The sequence below is a fragment of the Scardinius erythrophthalmus genome (assembly GCF_964197995.2).
Source record: "Scardinius erythrophthalmus genome assembly, chromosome: 15".
In the NCBI taxonomy this organism is placed as follows: Eukaryota; Metazoa; Chordata; class Actinopteri; order Cypriniformes; family Leuciscidae; genus Scardinius; species Scardinius erythrophthalmus.
The window spans coordinates 34067917-34093021 of record NC_138235.1 but is presented as its reverse complement, the minus strand read 5'-3'; the positions used below and the strand labels follow the sequence as shown (position 1 = coordinate 34093021).

Sequence of the window (25105 nt, the reverse complement as noted above, 5' to 3'; positions counted from 1 at the left end):
GTATCAGTAAATGTTGAAATTAAAATGAAGTAAGATTAATAAATACTTCAGAAGTATTGGCCATTCTTAGTTCATGTTAACTAAAGTAGTTAACTAATGCTAAACCTTTGTGTAAAGTGTTACAGGTTATTTTATATAAGGGTGATTTGAGCATCATGAGTAAGACTGCGGTACCTCGTCTGGACTGGAGGCCTGGTACACCCTGCATGTGTCTTCATAGTGCTGTTCAGCTTCCGCTTGATCCGTCACACCGTTGGACTCGTACACCGGAGTCACATTGTGCACCAGTGCGATGGCCTTCACTGCCTCGTGCACTCGACTACTGATGGTCTTCCTCACTTTGGTGGCGCCCGGTGCACGAGAGGCCTGGAGGTCATGAGGGGGCTGTGGACATCAGATTTAAAGGGGTCATGAGCTGGCTTTTAAAAAAAAAATTATATTATGACGTTCGCTTGGTTTTTACATTCAAAAACATCAAAATAAATAAGTAATTGTCTATTTTCTACCCTGGTTTTGAGCCTAGCTCCAGTTTTTATGGGCGTGCCGCATTGAAGACTTGGAAGTAAACGCCCACTGCTATGATTGGATAACAGTTTTGCATATTATAATGAGTTTCATGTAATGCACGAATCGGTGGGCGGGGCTAAACAGGCAGTGTAGAAGTAGACGTTGATCATCTTCTGCGGAGGCCGTGTTTGATACCCTTTGACGTCATAGATCCTCACTGTGAAAAACCTGTCGTTCGCTGTGCCTGGTGTCAATAAAAGCTTTTATTGGACTAACAAGGAAGTTTTCAGTTCTGAAACAGGATATTCTTATAGTATGATGACCTCTTATATGTCAAAAGCTCAAGGAAAATTTTATTTCTCAGTTCATCACACCTTTAACATGATTGTCTACTTTGTTCAATCTAAAATGACAATAAAGTGGTTATCATAACTGATTTGATTAACGTAAAAAAAGGTTAGTTCACCCAAAAAAAATTATTCTGTCATTAATAATTCTGTCAATAAAGTGGTAAATTATGTGTTTTTTTGCACAAAGCACTCGTTTCACTTCATAAAATGTATGCTAAACCATTGGAGTCACATGGATTACTTTAACAATGTCTTTACTACCTTTCTCTGGTTTGAAAGTGTCAGATGTGTAGCTGTCAATGGAGGGACAGAAATCTCTCAGATTTCATTAAAAAGATCCTCATTTGTGTTCTGAAGATGAACGAAAGTCTTATGGATTTGGAAAGACATGAGGGTGAGGAAATTTTGGGGTGAACTATCCCTTTAAATTTACTGCTTGGTGACTGAAATCATTTTTAAAGGTGAATTAAGTGATTTTGTTATTAATCTACCATTTAAACATTTGAGGTCATTAGATTTAAAAAAAGAAAAAAAAAATACTTTTATTCTGCAAGGATGCACTAAAATTGATCAAAAGTGACAGCAAAGACATTTAGTTTTCTATTTCAAATAAATGCTGTTCTTTTGAACTTCATTCTGGAAATAAATTAAAATCTATTACAAAAGAAAACAGTTATTTTAAACGGTAATAATATTTCACAATATTACTGTTGTTACTGTATTATATATCTTCTTTCAAAAACATTACAAAATCTAAGTACACTAAACTATTTTTATTAATACTTTTAGTTACTGAATGAAATTTAAGTAAATATTCGAAATATATCTAGATACATTGGGGTCATTTCTTTCCTCCGAGCTTGTCGCAATGCATTCTGGGATTGCTTTCTCCACAAAGGAAGCATGTGATGCTGAATTTTTCTAAATGAGACATCTCAAACACATTTGTAAAAAGTTACTCATTTCTTCAAAGTTAAAAATTGTTTATAGTGTAAAGACAGTATAGTGCACCTATAAAGAGGCATTCTCCTTATTTTGATTCTCTATGACCAGATTTGAAGCAAAAATTAGCACTTTGGCTTGACATAATGATAAAAATGTCCACGTCTCTGATTGCTAATAAACCAACCCTTGCTAATATCCTGAAAAAGGACTCATAAATGCTCCCAGATGTGTTACATATATGAACAATTACCTTTAGCACTGAGCTACTATTTATAGAGCGCACATTTCCGAGCGCTAATGACAGAGTTTGTAAGTTCGTATATAAGCTATTGAGAGGCCGGAGTACTTATGACCCCGGTTTCCTGCCTCAGTGACCTCTGGTGTCAAACGGACTAAACATATCAGTAAGAGGTGAAAGGGACTCATTTTACAAGGACTTTGCTCTGTTCTCTGGACAAAAGCTAAACAATAGTGCTTTGTGATCGGCTTTTCTAAACAGCCCAGTTATACAGTGACAGGCTGCATCCAAATCTGCATATTATAGGTGGGTGCTACGACCAAAATCATATATCACAAGTAATTCCATGTCATCAATACGACACATTTACATTTATACATCTGCCAGACATTTTTATTCAAAGCAACTAATATTTATGGCAATTAGTTCATACATTCTCTGGCACATTATAGTTATTATGTACTTAAATTTTGGGAATAAAATGAATTATTTTTCATTAGATTTCTCAGATCGACATTTTTATTCATTATTAAAATTGATTATTTTCTCACCTTTTTTTAAAGAAGTTGATAGACATCACCAAAACATAAATTTATGATAAATCAGACATTATTGCAAAAACTTCATAGAACATAAATTATGCTTTGGATATGCTGAGATATAAACAGTAGAGCCGAATATCTACAGCAGAATTGTACATTTGCACAAATTATTGTTATTTTGTCAAAAAAGTGGGTGTATGCGTGTATTTTGCCATGCAGAGAATCCTGGGAATACCTGAGTGTAAGCACTGAACACGTGACTCTGCACTTCATCCATGGAGTCCATCCCGTACGCCACAGTTCCAAGATGGAGTCGTCTGAACACCATCTCGTTCTGAGTGAGAGTCCCTGTGAAAACCATTAACATTAGAGGAGGCCGACCCATCCTGCCTAAATAAACAGATCTGCTTATATAATTATAAGTATATTCATTTCAGCAGATGTTTTAGTAACTTTCAATACTAAAATGACTAAAAATGGTATTTGTTCATTGAAATAAAGCTGAAATAATATAAATATTAGAATGAAGTACTAAAATTACTGAAACTAAAACTGAAATAAATATTAAAATTAAAGCTAAAAAGAAAAAAATGCAAGAAAAAAAAAGCACAAAAATCACTAAAACAAACTAAAATGTATTTACTGGTACACCCCTATCAAATCAAATGAGATCAAATGTCTAGATCAAGGTCACAACGGGGTAATTATAAATAAAACTAAAAAAAAAAAAAAACATAAAATAAACAATAAAAAGAACATTTACTGGAATAAAACGAACTATAAAAACTTTTCTAATTGAAGTACTGAAACAAAAAAACTGTCATAAAGCTATATAGTGGAGCTGCAAAATTAAAAGATTGCGATCTCGTTTCAGACACCCACGTCTTTCTAAATGACAACAATTCAGCTCTGTCTATTAAACCTTTGACAAGTAGGATCACAGTGAACATTCTTCTCACTGCAGCTGACCCAGATACAGCCGCTGACCTTTTCAATCACAGAGTATTATTATTTCTTTCTTACAATAATACACATTACAGTAATCTATCGGTTACCAGCCCAGATCTTTTACCAATACACCATTTAAGCTGTAAAATATATACTATTTTTTTTAAATGGTAGACAGTATGCAGTACACCATTTTCAATTTCGAACATAACCGATAACAGAGACAAATCTGTGAAAGGAAATGTCAATCTCTAACAACCTTCCCTGATCGACATGCACTTCCTGTAGCCAAAAACCTCAAACTACACAATATTAACACTAATGGCTTGTTAATGACAAAAAGCCTCAGGTTCGTTTCCTGACACCTCTTGCGTTGGTCACTCTTTAACAGAGCCTCACGGTAGTATTTCAGTCAGGCGTCGCTGGTCTACCCCTTACATTACAATGACCTCTGACCCCCTTTATTCACTGGCTCAGTCAAGCTACATCAGTGTCCGTGTGGGAAAGAGGCCATCATTTTACAGGCGGTCAAAAGCATAAATTTGAAGGGTAGAGCTCACTGACTCTGTGTGGTAAGTGCGTGAGGATGAGAGCCTTCAGGTCATCTCTGATTTGTGGCTGTAATAAGTGGCATGTCTGCGCTCTCAGCACACAGGTTTAAGCCCCGTGGCAAGAGCCTCAGATACCTGTGAGCCACTGAGGGAAACACTTCAGCACTATCAACTCTCAAACACCAGCATAATGGTCTCATTTCTGCTTTGGTTCATTCAGAAAAGCCCTTTGCATTAAGGAACATAAATTTTACTGTCAAACTCACAACTTCCTTTTTCCTTTTCTCCAGAGTCACATAAAAATGTTCATTCTTACAATTAACTTGCCCTTATATAAAGATAACTATGCAACCCAAGAAATATCTCACCCTACATTATTTCCTACAATATATTCTGCTTTACTCTGAAATACACTACAGTTCAAAAGTTTGAGTCAATAAGATTACTTTTTAATATATATATAAAAAAATGTTTTATGTTTTTTAAATGCAGTTGGCTGCATTTATTTAATCAAAATGCAGTAAAAGCTATTATTACAATATAAAATAAATGTTTTTGATTTGAATATTTTTAAAACTGTAATTTATTCCTGTGATGCAAAGCTGAATTTTCAGCATCATTACTCCAGTCTTCAGTGTCACATGATCCCTCAGACATCATTATAATATGATGATTTGATGCTCAATAAACATTTATTATTATAAATGTTCAAAACAGTTCGATTCGGCTTAATATTTTTGTGGAAACCGTGATACATTTTTTTCAGGATTCTTTTAAGAATAGAAAGATCAGAAGGACAAGCATATATTTGAAATAGAAATATTTTTTAACATTATAAATGTCTTTACTGTCACTTTTGATCTATTTGATGCATCCTTGCTAAATAAAAGTATTAATTTCTTCTCTTTTGTTTTACTTACCGACCCCAAACTTTTGAACGGTGGTGTGCATCATCACACTATGAAAGGCAAATACATTAAAATGCATTTATAATGTCAACTTTTGTTACTTTGTCAACAAAAAAGATGCAGATTTTACATACGCTTTTACAGTTCAATTAAAGTCATCATAAAATCAAAATTGACATTTCTTGTTTTTTTTATGGACAATTTCAGGTATTTATTATAAATCATTTATCTATGCACGCTCAACCATCTTTTTTAAATTCATGTGCCGTTAAAATAACTTCCCCTCCCTCTTGCAGCAACATCTCTTCTCTTCTTTGATGACGCGTTTACTGGCGCGAGGGCGGGACAACCTGACACACACATGGGATCCACCAATAGAAAACCACAACAATCCAATCAACTCCCCATGGACAAAATCAAGTCACACCCTTTTTCTAGTTCAAATAGTCGTTTCTCTCTGATATACGTCACAATATGGAAGAAAAGATTATCGCAACTTACGTTTCATGCCAATTGCCAACTTTAAAGCTCTGTAATTACATATATGACATTCAAGCTTTGTAATATGTCTCAGGTCAAGCAGAAAAGGAAATCATACCAGTTTTGTCGGTGAGCAGATAAGAGATCCGGCCCAGCTGCTCTGGTATGGTGCTGGCTCGAACCACAGTCCCGGGGATTTTAGAGTCCTTCTTAATCATCCAACTGAACACCATTTTGCCCATGTCTAAATTCACACGCAAACTGGAAATAAAGCAAGATAAGCACTTTTAATGAGTGGTCTTTTGCCACTTTTAGGAGAGAAAACAGGACATTATGGAGGGATGGGATCAGGAAACTAGATTCAAACATGTGTCACCAATATGAGGACTGTCGAAAGGCCAATGTATAGATATGATGCCAATATGTATTACATTTTCTGGTAGACACCATTTAATAATCATCATATCAAGCATTACAAGAATGTAAGTGAGAAATCAAACTACAATCTGATTACAAACACATCTAAATGCACTTACAAAACCTTCAAATTGTGAGTCAAACTGAACGAAACAGCTTTAGATTTCACAGAGAAGGAGAATAAACTTTTACCTGATAGGGACTATGTTGGAGAAGAGCAGAAGGAAGCGGAAGATCTGGAGATACCAGCGACCAGCGAAGTGCTGCAGAGCCACCATGACCAGTGACACCACCACCAGAGCACCAAACAGGATCTTCGTCAGACAGTTCACTTCCAGGTCAAACAGGCCAATCTGCAACAGCACGTCACATACAGAAAGAGTGTGACAACACTTATTTCTCGGTTTTAGACTTTTCTTAAGATTTTGTTGACTTTATGATACTGCTAATTTTACCTTATGTCTTGGGTTGGAGGTGTTCATTACACTCCGCAGCTCTTTACCGGTGTAAATCACCACCCCAACCACTGTGCCTTGGATTAGAGGACAAAACATTTATGAGGATTATGTAACAAGCTTTTCTCAGCTTCTCTCAGCTTTAAAGAAGGAATGGTGCCATTTTACACATTATAAGATGGCTGAGAATCATTAAGCCACTTTGAGATTAGAGGTGTGCGATACTGACAGACAAATTATTTCTTGATATTTTCTGGTATTTTGTCGATAATGATAATTAGACTCCCAAGGCTTCATATTCTTCATTCTTTGCGGTGGTTAGTTCACAGCATTGACAGTGAGTCATTCATTCAAATGATTCGTTCAAACATCTGATTAATTTGGTCACCAAGACCAGTTTCCATCCACCTATTTTTATGCAAATTTTGGGTCATCGCACACACACACACACACACACACACACACAAAAAAAAGTCACACAAGTCATTTATAATGTAGGAAGAAATTAAATTAGTGCAAAATATCTGTAATACAAATGGAAGTGGTGATTTTGTTCTCTTGAACACATGCGATGGAAATGATGCTTTATTAGCAAATGTTTTATGTGATATCCAATTTTACATGCAAGTTAAATTAGTAACTTTGGGGAAACATAGTTATTGAATCATGCATTAAACTAATTTGACACATTTTTTTAATACAGTATATTTTGTTGAAAATAAAGCAAAAGCAGAAAACACTCAAATGTGTCTAAAATGCAATTCAAAATGTAAAATTATTTTATAGTTCATTTTTTGCAAAGTAAGTGACATAATTAAAACAAAAATTACGATATTATTGTAAACGGTATATATCGCACACCCCTATTTGATATACTAGAACACAATTTAGAAATGACTTTCTGTCGGTTACCAGAAGCAATGACAGTGCTCGCCCAAAGAGTGTTTTCAATGCTCAGACTTTCATTGACTGGAGGGTCTCCATCTTCCTGTCAGATGTAAAACACAAAAAAGCTTGTCAAGCAATGTGGGTTTTGCCAGGTCTCAAAAAATGCAACTCCTCTGATGCCGCTATACTCGAGCAATGACATGCACTCACTCTAGTGAAGGTACCGATGAAGTTATGGATGTCAATGTTCGGTTCTTCAGCATAAACAAATGACCTGATCTGCAGTAGATCCTGAGGGAACATATAAAGAGGCTTAAAGAAATGGTTCATGACAACATCAAATAGCATTCAAAATGAAATAAGTCAAATTTATTTGTAAAGCACTTTTCACAAAACACACCGTTTCAAAGCAGCTTTACAGACAACCATGTAAATATTATAATATCTGAATATCCTCATACTTTATAGTTGCATTTAGCAGATTGGAGCTGTGCAATAATATACATTTTGCGACGACACAGGTAGATGAGATTTGCTATATATTGCTTTTTACATGAGTATATTCTACAGTATGTAAGCGGAAAAAAGTTGGACATACTGATATATCCAACATTATATAAAGAGCTGGGCGATAATATAGTTATCTTTTGCAAGAAAAAAAAAAAAAAGTGGTCTAAGCAGTTTATGCACCTGGACCCAATCAAATTGTATGATGAACTCATTCCAGGTAAAGGGCTAACATACTTTTCCCAGCAACAAAATTGTGTATTTTTTATATGAAACAAATGAATCATGGGTGATTGACTCACAGCAGCAGTGGGGAGTCTCTGCGTACAGGCCACAGGTAGGCGTAGTTTCCAATCGGTCTCTCCATCCAACTGATCAGTCCTCAGAAAACAGGAGCCTTTAGGACAAAAAAAATCAGTGTCTAAACATACATCAAATCTTTTAGGATTGACCAAAAGTCAGTTTTTGGTATAACATTCCTAATCATTGTTCCTGGACACGTTTTAAAATGCATTGCAATGCGTGAACTCCGAAGGGCAGTGTGATGTAACATTTCTAACTCTGTTGTACTGAAAAACATATTTAATACACACCGCATGCAGTGCCTAAGATCATACACCTTTAATGAATGTGTTCGCCGCCAAAACTAAACTACTAGTCAGGCAAACCACTCCAGTAAGCCTAAAGCTAGTACTGCCATTAGGACATGCCACCCACCCCCACTCATTTAAAGACATGTCGCTCTGCCATTCAACCCTGGACTCTTAATAATTGCCTAATGGTGTCCATCTGCGGGGCAGATAACAATGCTTCCCTTCCCGTAAAAATAACACATCAACTACTACTGGCAACTTCCACCCCCTGAAACAAGGAAATCTCAGCCAGGCGGAATTCCAGCACAACCAGAGATCAAAAAAATGTTTATCGGATCTATTTAGACCAATTAGTACCTACTAATTCCTAAAAAAATGTTGACTAAAACCTTGTATCATAAACAATGTAAAACTATTTAGCAAGCAATCATCTCTAGAATGTGACTACATCTTAATACTTTACTCCATTTTCTTATTCAGAGGAAACATTGTCTTTTTTCACTCCTGATGGCACTTTAAATTTGTTTGCCGTATCTATTTCTTCAGTTTTCTGAGCTACTTTGCATGCCTTGATTTTCCTCATGGCTGCCTTGAAATTTGAAAGACAAAAAGAATGTCAATCAAGATAGCATCAGTCCAAACACAGGATCAGCAGTAAGGTGATCAGATTTCTGTAATGACAACCAGGGATATTTCTCGTTTCAAACTCAATGTATCAATGTGAAATTAATTAAATGATAGAGACAAAGTTACCAGTTTTGTGATCAAGATAAATCGTAGTACAGTGATGAAGTATGGAATATCATGCTTTCATGCTGCTCTAAATAATATTTAGTCAACAGCAAACTGATGAAATGAATGTCTGTCGACAACAATGTCAAATTAAATTGATAATGTGCATTATCTAAATGGATTTAATGGAATAAATTAATGAGAAACTGATCAGTAATAACTATGGTGTCTTTTTTACTATATAAATATAAAATGTAATGGTAACACTTTCCACTTTCCAATTCTCACTATTAACTAGTTGCTTATTAGCATTCATATTACTAGGATATTGGCTGTTTATTAGTTCTTATAAAGCACATATTAATGCCTCATTCTGCATGACCATATTCTACAACCATACCCAATACCTAAACTAAGTAATTAGGAGTAGCTAGCCGTAGTTAATAGTGAGAATTGGACGCTAAACTAAAGTGTGAGTGACCAATGTAATATATAAAATGTTCTGTTCAGTTTGTTTGAGACTTTTTATAATTGTCTTTTGTTTAAAGAGTTTCTTATTCTTTTTTCAGAAACTAAAAACAAAGATGAAATTGAAATTTACCCAATGTATGCACTGATATGTTTTTTTTAAACAAGCACGTACATGCCACGGGAAACAGAGACATCTGGTCACCCTAATCTAAAGCAGTCGGTGTGTTAAACAAAGAGAATTTCAAAAATCGCAATGCATGCCATCTTTCTGGGCAATTTCAGTGTAGCTCATTAAATGTCCGAGGTTTAGGCTAATCCCTCCATCTACATGCAGTTGCCCTCGCGGCCATGTCATTTCCCCTGCGCTTTTGTTTGGGAAGTTTGGATGAATGACCGACAGATGTTTACCATTTCTTTCAGAGGTCCTTAGGAAGATCATGTCAGCAGGAACACGCTGGTTCTATAAAGAGTTTGGAGGGAGAGATAGGGATTGGGGGGAGGAAGAGAAAGAGAAAAACAAGGTAAAAGATAAAAAGTAAAGACCCAAACTCAAGTATGTCGTCAGCAGCAGTCACCTTGGTTTAGTTGTATAAGTTCTGTTTGGCTTTAATCTACTCAATTACCAGTACGGCCCGCAGCAAATCATTGGGTGGTGCCACTGTGGCAGCTTTGACCGCCAGTTCCACTCGGCCTGACCCTCGCTTAACTCCCAGCTCTGTTTGTAGTTATTAGAAGATGAATTCGCAACGCTATTAAACTCGGCAGATGTTTCAAAACATCGGACGTGACACCGGTCTCTTAAACGCGGGCTACGCTTTTAATCAATTAGGCTTTTACTATATGTAACCCATAACCCATATGCAACCTCTAAATATTAAACCCAATTGGATTTTACGCAGATTAGGGCTAGAAGATCAAACATATTACAGCAAGGTTCTGCTGAAACACAACGCTTGCCAGAAACCGCCAGAAAGCTGCTGACATATTTGATTTATCAAGTCGGAAAATAATTCAAGTACTTCAAAACCTGTGACATTTCACCCCTCCCCCCCCAAAAAAAAAGAAATATTCTATTCTATTGTTATATACATTATACTGAAGAAAAAAATGTTTTTGTATTGTTCATGACAATCAAGCACTTTCAGTGCCGTAATGCAAAAATGGTCCGTTTAATTTATGTAGATTTTTTCATTAAAGTAATTTTTTAATGTACTTTAGTTCTAACAGTAACCTAATCAGAATAATGTGAATTACAAAAAAAAACTCCAGATGCTATGAGTCATTAATTAGAATTTGGTGGGGAAAAATAATGCCATAATGCATTTTCTTTTTGCAAAACAGGCAGATACGATTACAATTATAAAATGTGTTTTTTCTTAGGTTAAGAATGTGATCTTTCATAAGATTCACACATTAACTTCACTAATAAATGTGTTTTTTTACTGTTTTTTTTTTAACAAAACCAGACTGAGCGCAGCATGTGTGAGTCGTCTTTCTGTGTAAAATCAACATTTTTAAGAAAATTGGCCTGATGGGTAATTGGAGACTGCGGACCTGTCTCAAATTTCATGTTCTCAGACTTTGTAGGGGGAAACCAGTTCCTTACAATAGGCTTCAGTCCACACGGGAAAAAAGGCAACAGTTGAACAAAAGGCAACACTAAATACCAGAGTGGAATTAGGCAGGATTACTAATAACCAACCACTGGCCTCGGGTCACATGCTTCAGTCATTCAAAATGATTGACAGCTCTTTTCAGCATTAAATACATCATAGAGCTTTTTGATCCATTGGTTAGTTTAATAAATAAATAAATACGATATGAATGTTCTATGTTGGATCTTTAGATCTGTTATCCAAATAGCTCTAATGTGTTTTACACAGGTGAAAACGTAAAATTTCCTTTTGAAAAGGAGCACTGAAGAACTATTTTCATTTTACATACGCATATAAAGCTTGTTATGTCTTTACTGCCCCACTCGGGGGTCGAATTGCCCTAATCTCTAGGGAAGGTAAACAGCTAAAGCATTGAGAGGTATGAGATGCCATTTGTCAAAAGATCTCGATTCCTAACAATGACCGAGCTGATTAGCAAACCAACCTTTTCAACAATGATAAGATCTCCAACCTGGATTCCACTACTTTTCACCTTCACAGTTCCTGCGGAGAGAGATAAAGAGACAATCAGACCGATGCATTTCAAAAAAAAAATTGTGGCTGATGCATACAATGATCTTTTTAAACGTTTAAAAACAATATTTAACTATTTATAAGTAATATATCAAAAACAGCCATGCCCAAACTGAAAATACCCTGAAAACTACAGCCAAACGTATAGCTTGTGACCGAGACCGTTTAAAAACAATATTTAACTATTTATAAGTAATATATCAAAAACAGCCATGCCCAAACTGAAAATACCCTGAAAACTACAGCCAAACGTATAGCTAGAAATCTTTCAAAGATATCCTGATATTTCCATGACTGTGAGAATTCCGTTGATTCCTCATACCTTTTGAATCAGAAAAGTTTTATAATCCCCCCAACTAATTCACAACAGAAATTTGCATAATGGGAATCAATGTAAAAAAAAAAAAAAAACATCTGTTCAACTATTGGAGGTTTCACCATTGGTCGTAAATCTGCATATTTCATTGCAAACCTCCAGTGGAGATTCAAATATGTAAGCCTTCTTTAAGTCCCCATTCAGATTTTTCAAAAGCTCTGAGTGCATATTAGATTTCCATTTGTTTTTGAACAATACCCTCCTATACGGCTTTACAAGAGTGCTGTGAGAACGATCTCTCATTCCATTGCAAATGCACAGCTAAAATTGTTTGGAAAAGGTCAGGGACCTTTAACCCCTGTGGAGACCTTTACCAATGCATATGTAAGACATTAGCACATATGTATATGTGCATTTTTTTGGAAATGAAAGGACACTTTTATTGCATTTAAGTTTCAATGCTATATTGTTGCAGATTTATTTTACACACATTATATATTTATATTTGGTTTTGATTAATCTTTCAGTTTCAATCAATCTTTTTTTCTTTTCTTTTTTTTGGAAGAAACATAAGTATGGCTTAGGTCACACCCCTACAGGTTAAATTTTTTACATCCAGAAGCCGGGAAAAACTAGTGTTCTGCTCCGGAAGGTGTGACCTGCGACCATAAATCCCACACCCACGTTTAAAGGGATACTTCACCTCTGGGAAGATGAATGTGTATTTAAAATAGGTCATTTAAGTAGAAGAAATGTGAAGAAATTTTTGAATTTGGAGCTTTCTAGACTGAGAAAAGCCAGAAAATGTATTTTTGGCTTATGTGGATGAAAGACAACAACTCCCAGAATGCACTTGCTTCGCTGCCTTAGGAGGCCACGCCTACTACCGGTAAGAGTGCGCAGTTGTAAACAACAAAGCTAGCCTACATGATGAGTTTGCGAGGGATTTAGAGATCGTCCAAAATGTCCGGGATTCGGCTTTTGCGTTCTCCAGTCGCCATTCATCATGTTTACTGTGGCGAGCAGGACGAGGCTGATGGCCGCGGGAGAACGGCGCGAGGCCGGTGGCGTCATTACTGAGACGCACCGGTCTCGCATCTCTCACGGAGAAGCGGGAATTTTCTTAGCAATGGTAAAACGCACATCAACCGATCACTTGTTTAGCGTTCATGTAAACACTACAGTCAGATTCACCAATCGGAATGAATTCAGTTAGATTGAAAGGTGTGCATGTAAACAATGAATGGCGACCGCAGAACGCAAAAGCTGAATCCCGGACATTTTGAACGATCTCGCCCGCCGGACAAGTCCGGGAAAAGGAGGATGGTAACCCCTACTACTCAGCTTTCTCCTACTATTCAGCTTTCTCCACTGAACAAGAGCCTGTTAGCTTAGCTTCCAAAGAAAGACGGCTGACACTATGTGTACATTCTGAGTGAGATCCCACCCCCTATGGGCGGGCTGAACACATGCGGGACAACGCCATCTACTGGCTGTAGTCTTTAGCCTCTGGCCAGAAAATCCTCCGATGACGCAAAATGACGATTTTTGCGTCATCGGAGGATTTTTTCCAGACAAAAAATACATAAATCTCTTGTCTCAGGGGGATATGAGGGGGGAAAGCGCGGTAATTCGAAAATACTACAGGTTTTCTACTAATACAAAGCTTAATGCTAAATCCTGAAGTAACCCTTTAATGGTGTGAGTCTATTAAAAAACGAGTTGAGGGCCAGTTTAAATATGATGAACTTTGATGTTTTTCGTCCCTGTTGGTCTGGGCAGGGCAATCAGAAGCCCTCCCAGGTAGCTAGCAAATGCCCCAGCTCAGCTCCATGAGCTTTATATGGAGGCCGTTAGTGCTGAGCGCGCATACACTGAGTTTATGAGAGAAGAGAGCCTGCCACATCAAAGGAAGGCGTGTGATGGAAACGACAGGAGGTTCTCTTCCTTTTTTATTGTCAGATGCTTTTCATCCCCCAGTATATGATACAATTTAAATCCCTACTTCAAATTAAAGACAAACTGCAGTCTGCTTTATTGCTGATGCATCTGCATACTTTAGCAAGCCTCATCTAAATAAAAAAGGCACCATATTGTTGCCATTTTTGCTGTTTTTTTTCCATTCCATAGACATTTCAATGACAGCAATTATACAGAAAAGTTTGCAGATGACTTCTAATTGACTTTCTATATATTTATACTACAAAAATAAAAGAAATTGTAAAAAAAAAAAAAAACTATCTTTTAACTAATTGCACAATTTCTGAAAGTGAGCAAATGTTTTATTCCATGTACAACACACACTCCATCGCAGCATTCATTGACCGAGGCTCATCGCATCTCGTGCACCACTGATAAAGCAATCACAATCATATCTGTTGAGCGTGAACGCAATGGCCAATCAGAGGTACTAGTCAGTAAGTTAGTCAGAATCCACTTAACACAGCTGAAAACACACAAGGTTTTGTTTTGTTCAACGCAAGCCACACACTCGCAAATGTTTATGCTGCCAAGTACATTGCAAAGTGTCTGGATTGACAACTGTATTTAAATGCGCAATTGAATAAACTGCGACAGATTTCCAACGGATGAGAAAAAAACAGGACAATATTTTTTGAAGTACTTAATTCAATAGTTTTTGCTCTGGTAGAGAAATTGGTTACCAAGAACCGTGAAATTTTACTGATTGGTCCCGACTACTGAAATTTTCAATTATGATTAATCGTAATTGATTTTTCGATTTTGGATTGCAACGATTATGAAAACAAGATAATCAAGATAAAACGATTATTATGCTGCTGCGTCATTCCGTCCAGCGCACCTTCCTTTCCTTCACAGCGGTGTGATTTCGTTCCTCACTAAAAGCCCAAATCATCCAAATCAGTCAAATAAGTGAGTATTGTAAAATGCAGTCTACTATTGCAAAACTTCAGGACATGCTTGATATTAAACAGTGTTATTAAAAGCGTATTAAGCCACAAAAGAGATATTGTTCCCTAGGCCTAGGCGACCTCCTGTGCACACGCTCCGAGACGGGACTGCACACACATTAGAAAAGTATATTGTGGGCTTCAGATACGCGCCTAAACGGTCAGATAGCCTAGACACAAATTAGTGATCGACTGATGTATCGGTTTACCAATATTTTCCCCGATATTTAAGCATTTTCCCATAATCGGGTATCGGTTTTGTGTAATATCGGATTCGCCGATAAACGGCGCCATCTTGTGGCCGTTTTGAGAATTCCGCCATTGCAGCCCGCATCTGAGTAGATCAGTCAACAACAACTCTGTGCACAGGTAAAGTATATGTTCTGCTTGCTTTGCTTTAATTATTCAACTTTATTTAACATAACAGACATGCAGAAATGAGATTTGAGACAAATGCCTGATATAGTTTATTTATGCAGCTTGGTTCTAAAAAATTGAGACGAACTCATGGAGTCACGAAATCCGTCAAGTCCTGCCCCAATAAAGACGTAACTTTACATGAATTAAATAAAACAGACATGAATGAGTGCATGTTGAAAAAAAAAAAAAAAAAAAATCATAGATAAACAGCACTTTGTCAGTTGGCATTTCATGATCTAGATTCAATCTAGATCATGAAATGCCAACTGACAAAGTGCTGTTTATATAGTCTTGAAAAAAAAATGTTTGTTCATATTGCTGAGCACTCACTGGATTGATGATCAGGAATGCTCAAGCACGGCCACTGAATGAAACTTTTGACAAGATTATCTCGTTTAAACACCCTAAATTATATTATCATTTACTACATAACCATTATTTCGCTATTACAAATCGAAATAAATACCGCTCTGTGGAAATTAATTATTTTTATACCATGGTCTGGGTGAATACTCGATTCTAATTGGCTGCAGGGTGTCCGTTAAAAAGTGATAATGTACACCTAAATAAACCGTCAGGCGTAACCAAGGAAACCAAGTTATTGTTTGTAACTTGTAACTTTAGATTTCGATTGTAAAACTAATTAAAATATGAACTAATGTTTTAAAAATGTGTTATTTGGCAAGTGACCATGGTATAAGCGGGTTAATGCCCTTCGAGGTGTCCATTGTCAGGTATTACTGGACTCCGCTGCGCGTCGGACGGTTCACGCCTCGCCGTCGTCCATTAATACCTGATAATGGACACCTCGAAGGGCATTAACCCTTACATTATCTCCACGCGTGATCACGGTTGAGTAGCCTAAGTTATAGTTCTGTGTAAATGCATAGATAAACAGCACTTTGTCAGAAAGCATTTCAATATCTAGAGTAGACCGACAAAAACATTATTAATAATTACCGGTAATAACATACTAGTTGGAAAATGCAATGATGTATATGCTGTTTTGTTTGTTACTTTCCTGACAATGTTATATTCCAGCTAATATTATTCAGTGAATTAATATTACCCAGTGAATTATTCCTCACTCTTTAAACCTATTAAACGGCACATAAACCTTCTAAAACTGTTTAAAATGAATTACATTAATAAATAAATATCGGTTCTGCATATCGGTTATCGGGCACATAAACATGCAAATAATCGGTATCGGTAACGGTTATAAAAAATCAATATCGGTCGATCACTAACACAAATATGTCGAAATTCTTTTGGTAAGTATCCTTGTAAACACAGTCGGTTATGTCTTAAGTGAATGTAAACTCTGGGAAAGAGCGTGTGTGTAACAGTATATTGGATATGTGCAGTAGCTCTTAAAGTGACAGCAGCCTAATTAACCTGCTGTCATTAATGATAATCAAATAACAAATGACAAAGATAAAATCACTCACTGCTCTTGAATGAATAAACTGTAGTTTTAATAAGGATAAGTCTACATTTAATGTATACAGCAGTGCTATTTTACATTTGATTACTTTATTAAAGGGTCATTTCACCCATTTGAACATTGTTTTTTATTTAAAGTGGGTCATATATGTAGTCGAAATGTAAAATAATTTTTGAATTTGGTGCCTTCGTGAACGAGAAAAGACAAAAAATAACTTCAGAACGCATTTGTATGAAAGACAACAACTCCCACAATGCACCACATTGCACAGCTCCGCAAGCCACTCCCACTAATCCAGAAAGCGCATATCTGCCTATAAGAGAAATCACTCTTCCGTCTACAAGGCTAGCTACTACCAGAGCTTGAAATTCATTTCACATTCACACAAAATGTCTAGTTAGTTGGCGAACTCATATAGTGCATTACTCCTCGTTTGTATTTCTTTCGAAAAGGTTAATTATTGCATGGTACCTGGATGTTCAGTCAGAACATATGCGGTGCGAAACTAGGATAGTTCTCAACACAAACGTCCGTGTCCTCGTCTGATTCAGAGATTTCGTCCAGGAGAAATTGTCATCGTTGAAATTCTTTGCCGCAGACGGACTTTATCTCTGTGTTCGTAGCGGTTCGTAGCTGCATTGTGAGATCACCGGCGCCACCAGTCCGCCCTAACTCGAGCCAGTCCGGGCTCCTCGTCCGCGGCAGGCAGGTCTTCTGCCTCGGCTGCTCTTCGCTATAATGCGGCTTGTAAAGGTAGCCACAAACACCTGATTCAAGCATCAGACTTCCGAAATCCTCTTCTTCTATATCATATTGAGCACTCTCCTCCGCTATTGTCATAACTTTACATCTGTCTCCACAGCGCCTGTTAGCTTAGCTTCAAACAAGATGGAGGATATTGCTTTCAGTTTCAGAGAGTAAAGTCCCACCCACTGATCTGTAATAGGTCTGTAGCGTGAGCGCGCCCCACCCTGGGAAAGATGAGAAACTAGTGTCTGTAGTCTTAACAGAAATCCCCCCCTCTAACACTTCCTCCTACAATGACGCAAAATGCGTCATTGTAGGAGGAAGTGTAAGAGGTAAATAACAGATTTCTCCCATCTCAGGGGAAAATGAGAGAGTGTTGCACGACCATTCAATAGTATGACTGGGTTTCTAACAATGCAAAGCTTAATGCAAATGGGTGAAGTGTCCCTTTAAGTTTCTGTTGTAGGCTATTACTTAGCTGAATGCCACTGTTAGTACATCTTTGTCGTAGGGCTGGGCGATATGGCCAAAAAAAAAATCCCAGATTTTTTCACAAAAAATCCGATTTACGATTTAAATCGATTTTTTTTCTTCCCCTACTTAAAATCAATCTGCAGATGACAAAGAAATTGTTCAAAACTATTTTTAACTTTTTTTTTTTTGATTTTCCCTTCTGGGATTTGATTTGGATTTCCCCCTTGGGGTTAAAGTGCAATCAGAAACAACAAGCCAAAAAGACAAGATGGCACACCCTGCCTTTGCAAACAGTGAAAATGTAACATAACATAACGTAACATAACATGAAATGGGTGGATTGGGATTGGTGGGGAACGTGAAAAAAAAAAAATGTACATCACAATAAAGTGTATTGTGATTGTCAAAACATTTGTTAACAGAATTTTATTAAGTTTAGTGACAACACAATGTTATGGTACAATGACTGGTATGCTACTGTTTTTATTATTGCTTTCACAATTTCAGTTCAATTCTTGTGATTTGATTCTGATCTTGATTCAATATCGATTCCTTTGGATAAATACTAGGTACAGTAGAAACATGTTAATTTAAAGCCCTGTCAGCTGGTATTATTATTAAAGGTAAAAAATAACATCTCAAATGAAATATTATGCGTTTTTTTATAATAAAAAGTTCAACATTATAATATTTTAATGATATAGGTAAAAATATAATAAATATGTAATATAGTTATCATATTTAGCAAAATACTACTCTCTACAGCAATTATTTTAAAGTCCAACTAACGTGCTATGGTCATTAATGGGCTTTCCAGAGGTAAAAGTAACTTTATTGTCCTCTAGCTGTTATTATAGACCTCTTTCCGCAGTTGAAAAACACAGATCGATCGATTTTATTTCATTTCGGTAAGTTGAACTGTATCTTTCAAATTACCTATTGATCATTCGTGTTTATTTAGCCTACTTTTAACTAGTAGTAAAAAATAACAGATGATCGGTTCACGTGCCGCTTGAACTCTGTCAGCGATCTGTCAAGCGCCAAAACGGTGTTTATTGTTTGAATTTCGTAATTAAATCGACAGAATCTGAGAGCTGAGAATGTGTTTCATAGCAATGTTGAATTCGTGAGAGTTGGCAGCCCTGCGGATTCAGTTTGTAAGACTGTAGGTTGTTTTTTGGCGGGTGTGTTTGTGCTGCCGTGGTCTCGGTCTTGCCGTGTTGCTTGTGTATCTCTATGCCAAACGCGCGGGGGAAGAGCTGAGCCCGTTCGGAGCTACGGGAGCCCAGAGGGGAGCGTCGGCGAATGTTAAAGAGAAAACCGATTTTCAATCAAAAAAATCGACGTAAACTACACATTCGAATTAATCGATAAAATCGATTTATCGCCCAGCCCTACTTTGTCGGTTTTGTTTGTAATCAGTTTCTTTTTTCTTACTGTATTGCTGACTGTTTACTTGTCTTCTTTAACTATTTTGAGGACTTCTACTTACATTAATTAACCTAGCATTAGTTTTTGCTGAAGTATTGATAATTGTGAAATTTCACTGACATTTAAAAAATGACTCATATCATGAAATAAGACTTTGCTCATATCACCGACCAATAATCTTGTTAAATAATCGTGATTTCAATATTGAGCAAAATAATCGTAATTATGATTTTTGCCATAATCGACCAGCCTTATTTGTCACACATTTAGGCCTACATTACAAATCCATGCACACTGAATCAACTTAAAAGCCATTTAGGTCTACAACAAACAACAAAAACCTTTAATTCATTGCTTATTGCAACACATTTACATAACAAATCCTTGCATAAGGAATCAACAATTCACATTCAAATCTACACCAGACAATAAAACTTGAACGCACAAGTTAAATGCACAAAACCAACAAATAATCCTCTCCAGCTGATTGCTCACTTCACAACATTTACCACACACATTTAACTAACAAATCTATGCATTCGGAATCTGCTTCATTCAATATCATCCAATCAAACCATCCCAAAAAAATCTACATTAAAACACCACAAACTCATTGGCGCACAAAGTGCTTTTTTCATTGGAAACAATAGCTCACCTCTTGTGGAGAGCTTGCTGTAGATCTGTGAATTGACCTCTTTGTCTCGTAGGAAACATCGTATCTCCTCAACGGCTTCCCTCACGATCGTAATAATCAAAACAAACCCCTGATGGAAAAAATGCAGAAAAACTTATTACAATTTGACAGTGTGAATATTAGTATTAGGCCTATATATCATAACAAAACTGTATTGGGACTCACCAGAGGAACCCAGTATGTGTACAGAGCCCCTAGTCTGAGCTCATTCACAAACTGTGAGCAGGCCAGCAGCAGAAAGTACAGGTTGAAGAAGTATTTGAACTGGTTAAATAACACCTATAAACACAAACGCGTGACGATGAGTAAAATAACAGCACCTGTGAACAACTGATACAAATATATTTTCATTTTAAACCAGATATGATATCATTTTACAGCTCAAAGTTTGAAAAAAAACTTGGTAAAAGTGATTGTACTACGATATATACCATGGTACTGAAGATTCATACACTACCATTCTAAAGTTTGGTCTCTAAAGCTCAACAAGGCATTCATTTGATCAAAAATACTGTTAAAAACAGTAATATTGTTAAATATTATTACAATTTAAAATGAGTGTCTCCTATTTTAATATATTGTAAACTGCAATTTATTCCTGTGATCAAAGCTGAATTTTCAGCATCATTACTCCAGTCTTCAGTGTCACATGATCCTTCAGAAATCACTCTAATATGATGATTTGCTGCTCAAGAAATATTTCTCATTATTATCAATGTTGAAAGCAGTTGTGCTGCTTCATATTTTTGTCAAAACCATGATACCCTGTTTTCAGGATTCTTTATTGAATAGAAATTTCAAAAGAGCAGCATTTATTTTAAATTGAAATCTTGTGTAACATTATAAATGTCCTTTACTGTTGCTTTTGATTAGTTTAATGTGTACTTGTTGAATAAAAGTATACATTTATATTTTTAAGGGGAAAAAAATGTCATACTCTTTTGTATTATTAGGGTGTTGTTGTGCAAATATTTTCAGATTCAATTATTCAATATATTTTCATTAACTATGAAACACACAGGCTACATTAGCAACCATTGTTCACCTAGAATGACATTTGTCTTGACAATCCCAGACAGAGCTTACTTTTTTTTCTTCTTTTTTTATGAGTTCTACTCATTTACAAAACATTCAGAATTGAACTCTGATTATCATTTGTCCTTCAAATCATTCAAAATACCCAGAAGGCATTTGCAATGCAAAAAATATGTTTTCCATACAGCAATCTGGTCAAGGTTGTTTTTTTACTGGTGGAGCTCGGCATGGCATGAGTAAACAGATTTTTACATTTTCTGCACTGCAAGTGGTGTTCGTGCAAAATCCGTCACCAAGATGCTAGGGCAGAGGTGTCCAATCCTGCTCCTGGAGGGCCACTGTCCGGCAGAGTTTAGCTTCAACCCTAATTAAACACACCTGAACCAGCTAATCATGGGGTGCGTCTCAATCTGCTCCCTAGTTCAGTAGTCAGGGCACTGATCAGGGAGTCGGCCATTTTAAGAGCTCGATCGCGAAATCCTTCCAGTGCACTGAAACGTTCACGCCCTAAAAAGTCCCACAATGCACCGTGAGAACCAAGGAGCATCGATGCTCACTATGTTCCCTTAACTGAAGTTCTGAAGCACGAAACTTAAATCACGTGAGCCATGCGATAGATGTTTTTAAAATACAAATCATGATTTTATTATATTTCAGCTTAAACATACATCGCTAGACATGTAATGGACATAATCTAGCTTATTTAAGGCTGAAATGTTGCATCATGTATATGTAACAAGCATTTATCATAATGTACTTTAAATAACATTACAAGTAATGTCAGAAAGATATCAGTTCTGCTGTTCATTGTTCATAAATATCAGTAGTGATGTACAATGAGGACGTTGTCATGTCGCCGGAAATAGTCATTAGTGTCCTTATGTGTAGTGAGCAAGGTCTTTACCAGTGCCTGAATTCATGAACATGATACACTGATTCACGAGCTAGGAGGCTAGAGACAGACTGAGACACACCCAAGCTCTTACTAGGCATTCTAGAAACTTCCAGAGAGGTTTGTTGAGGCAAGCTGAAGCTAAATTCTGTAGGACAGTGGCCCTCCAGAAACAGGTTTGGACTCCCCTGTGTTAGGCTGTAATGAATAATGGCCAAGGCATTGCTACACTCAAAAAAAAAGCTGGATTGTTTTAACCCAATTTTGGGACAAATATGGACAAACCCAAACGTTGGGTTAAAAATGTAATTTACAAATTTAACCCAAAAGCTGGATTTCTCCATATTTGAGTTGAAACAACCCAGCAGAAAGAGTTCTCTTTGCTTATCCGTCCCATTCCATGCCAATTCAGGCCAGCCGGTACGGATATGGTTTCATTTTCCACTGTGTGGCTGATAACGGAGCTCCTTGGAACGTAATACAAATGCGTCAGTCGTTGCCATGGTAAAATAAGAACCGTTCGGCCCGACGGTGGAAAAGCAGCTACTGATGCGAAGGTGTTCTATGATTGCTAGGGAGTTCTGGGTGGTTGCTAGGATGTGACTACATGGTTCCTTACTGGTCAAAGTAAAAATTAAAGACTTTTATGAAAGAATGGCATTGATAAAAATCAAAACTCTGATCACAAATGCAATAACACACATCTCCTCGACAACCAGCAAGATTTGTAAAAGGTTTAACAGTTGTATTTAGGAGTTTTTCAAAAAGAAATTCAGGGAAGAAAACTTAGGAAGTCCTACAATATCCGCCTCAGTGTGTCATGGGCAACTCTGTTAACCACCAGAGCAAATAAAGAACAAGTTAAGCAACATTAACCATTTCTCAACACGTTCCTAAATGACTCTGGTGGTTAACACCAACTTCTCCCACAGCATTTTTAGTCACTTACCCCAGGCAGGAAGGTGAAGAAATTGTATTTCTGGTTGTTTATGACATTTCTTGGGTATCTCTGCTCTCTTTTTTCCGGATGGCCCAACCACACGGTCCGCGGACGGAAGTCTCCCCCTCCGCAGCATCTGGACCATGGGCAGCACCTAAATATACAACGACATTACACGTAGCTTGTTTCACAAAGCACTTCAATTAATATGGCAACACAAAAGTACTTTGTGACCCTTTGATAGAAAGAAACGTCACATACAGATACTGGAATTTCACTACAGCCACAGAATTTTTTTTAAGCAAGCAACAAAACTGTGTCAGTAAATATTAGCTTTCACCGTCTGCCTCCTACCAACACCTTCATCAAACAACCTCTTATCAAGAATGATTTGTATTGGATATCATACTTCCTTATAGATGACAGTTTTGTATTTAACAGAAATACACACACACACACATATATATATATATATATATATATATATATATATATATATATATATATATATATATGTATATGTATATGTATATGTATATGTATGTGTGTGTGTATGTGTGTGTGTGTGTGTGTGTGTGTGTGTGTGTGTATACATGTATATACATTACATACATGCGTACATACATGCAGAACCAGTCAAAAGTTAGGAAACATTACTATTTTTAATGTTTTTGAAATAAGTCTCTTATGCTCATCAATGCTGCATTTATTTTATCAAAAATACAGAAAAAAAAACAGTAATATTGTGAAATATTATTACAATTTAAAACACTGGTTTTATAAAAAATATATATATATATTCCTGTGATGCAAAGCTGAATTTTCAACATCATTACTTCAGTGTCACATGATCCTTCAGAAATCATTCTAATATGCTGATTTGATACTCAGTTATTAACAATGTTGGTAGCAGTTAGCCTATACTGTGATTTCTATTTTAAATAAATGTTTTTAACCTTTTATTCATCAAAGAATCCTAAAAAAAAAGTATCTCAGGTTATAAAAAATGTTTCCAACATTGATAATAAATCATCATATTAGAATGATTTCTGAAGGATCATGTGACACTGAAGACTGGAGTAATGATGCTGAAAATTCAGCTTTGATCACAGGAATAAATTATTTTTTAAAGTATATTCTAACAGAAAACTATTATATTAAATTGTAATAATAATATATAAACACTAGCCTATATAAACACACACACACACACACACACACACACACATACATACATATATATATATAATAAGATATAGCCTATCTTATTTGCAAGCGAATACCTGTATGTGCAACGTATTTACATGGAACATTTAAAAGAATACCATGGTACATGTCCAAACAACATGTTGGTATATGGTGCTTTTTTGCTAAGACAAAGCCACCGCAGTAATATAGTGGCATCAATGGGGATTTTATTTCTAAGGGCCATTATAAATAACCGAGCATTATATTGCATTCAAAGCTTGGTCTAGGTGCCTAGTTTCGACCATCCTAACAAGCGGCCTTAAATGTATTATGCAATGACGGACTACATAAGGAGAAATGTTTATTTAGGAGACATATTGTGACATCATTGACAACAAATCACCTGTGTCCCGGAACAAGGATGTGCACTTGTCTCTCCTATACACAATGATATCAAGACGCTAAATTCACTTAGACGACATCTTCATGGCAAATATTCAATGATATGCAAAATAAACAAAGAGCTACTCGTGTCATGTCGCGATATAATGTCGTTATCAACATATTATTTTGCGGGTTAAGGGTAGCTGGGCTGTTAGCCACCATGCTATCTCACATACACCGTCCATAAACAAGCCTCCATTTTCCAGCAGAAGCGATTTCACGTTCATTTAACGTCGTGTTATGCTCTTACCCGTCTCTTCGTTTGTTGTCATGTCGTTTTTTGTGTCGGACGGGCTGCAGAGGAATGTTGTCCGTCATTGTTGTCCGCAGTGGAGCAGGAGTAGCCCGCGCGCAGGGCGGAGGCTGATGGGTTGGGCTGTGCGTGAAGCCAGCATGAGGAGGATGATGATGATGGGACGCTTCCAG

At 36.6% G+C, this 25105-nt stretch overlaps 1 protein-coding gene across 3 annotated transcripts in view; it reads right to left on the bottom strand.

The window, feature by feature from the left end:
• atp9a (ATPase phospholipid transporting 9A) overlaps positions 1 to 25105 on the bottom strand; it is a 62222-nt gene extending 37117 nt beyond the window's left edge. For 2 of the 3 annotated variants that reach the window (XM_081385752.1, XM_081385753.1), the window contains exons 1-14: positions 24930 to 25051; positions 23057 to 23201; positions 20346 to 20459; positions 20142 to 20250; positions 11633 to 11691; positions 9941 to 9992; positions 8039 to 8133; positions 7440 to 7520; positions 7254 to 7329; positions 6342 to 6418; positions 6079 to 6239; positions 5588 to 5730; positions 2818 to 2930; positions 175 to 384 (exon numbers count right to left, since the gene is read on the bottom strand). In XM_081385752.1, coding sequence (XP_081241878.1) covers positions 175 to 384; positions 2818 to 2930; positions 5588 to 5730; positions 6079 to 6239; positions 6342 to 6418; positions 7254 to 7329; positions 7440 to 7520; positions 8039 to 8133; positions 9941 to 9992; positions 11633 to 11691; positions 20142 to 20250; positions 20346 to 20459; positions 23057 to 23201; positions 24930 to 24997 — 1503 coding nt within the window. In that variant the 5' untranslated portion in view covers positions 24998 to 25051. Of the gene's footprint in view, positions 1 to 174; positions 385 to 2817; positions 2931 to 5587; positions 5731 to 6078; positions 6240 to 6341; positions 6419 to 7253; positions 7330 to 7439; positions 7521 to 8038; positions 8134 to 9940; positions 9993 to 11632; positions 11692 to 20141; positions 20251 to 20345; positions 20460 to 23056; positions 23202 to 24929 lie in introns of all 3 variants that reach the window. The other variant, XM_081385751.1, reaches the window with a different exon arrangement.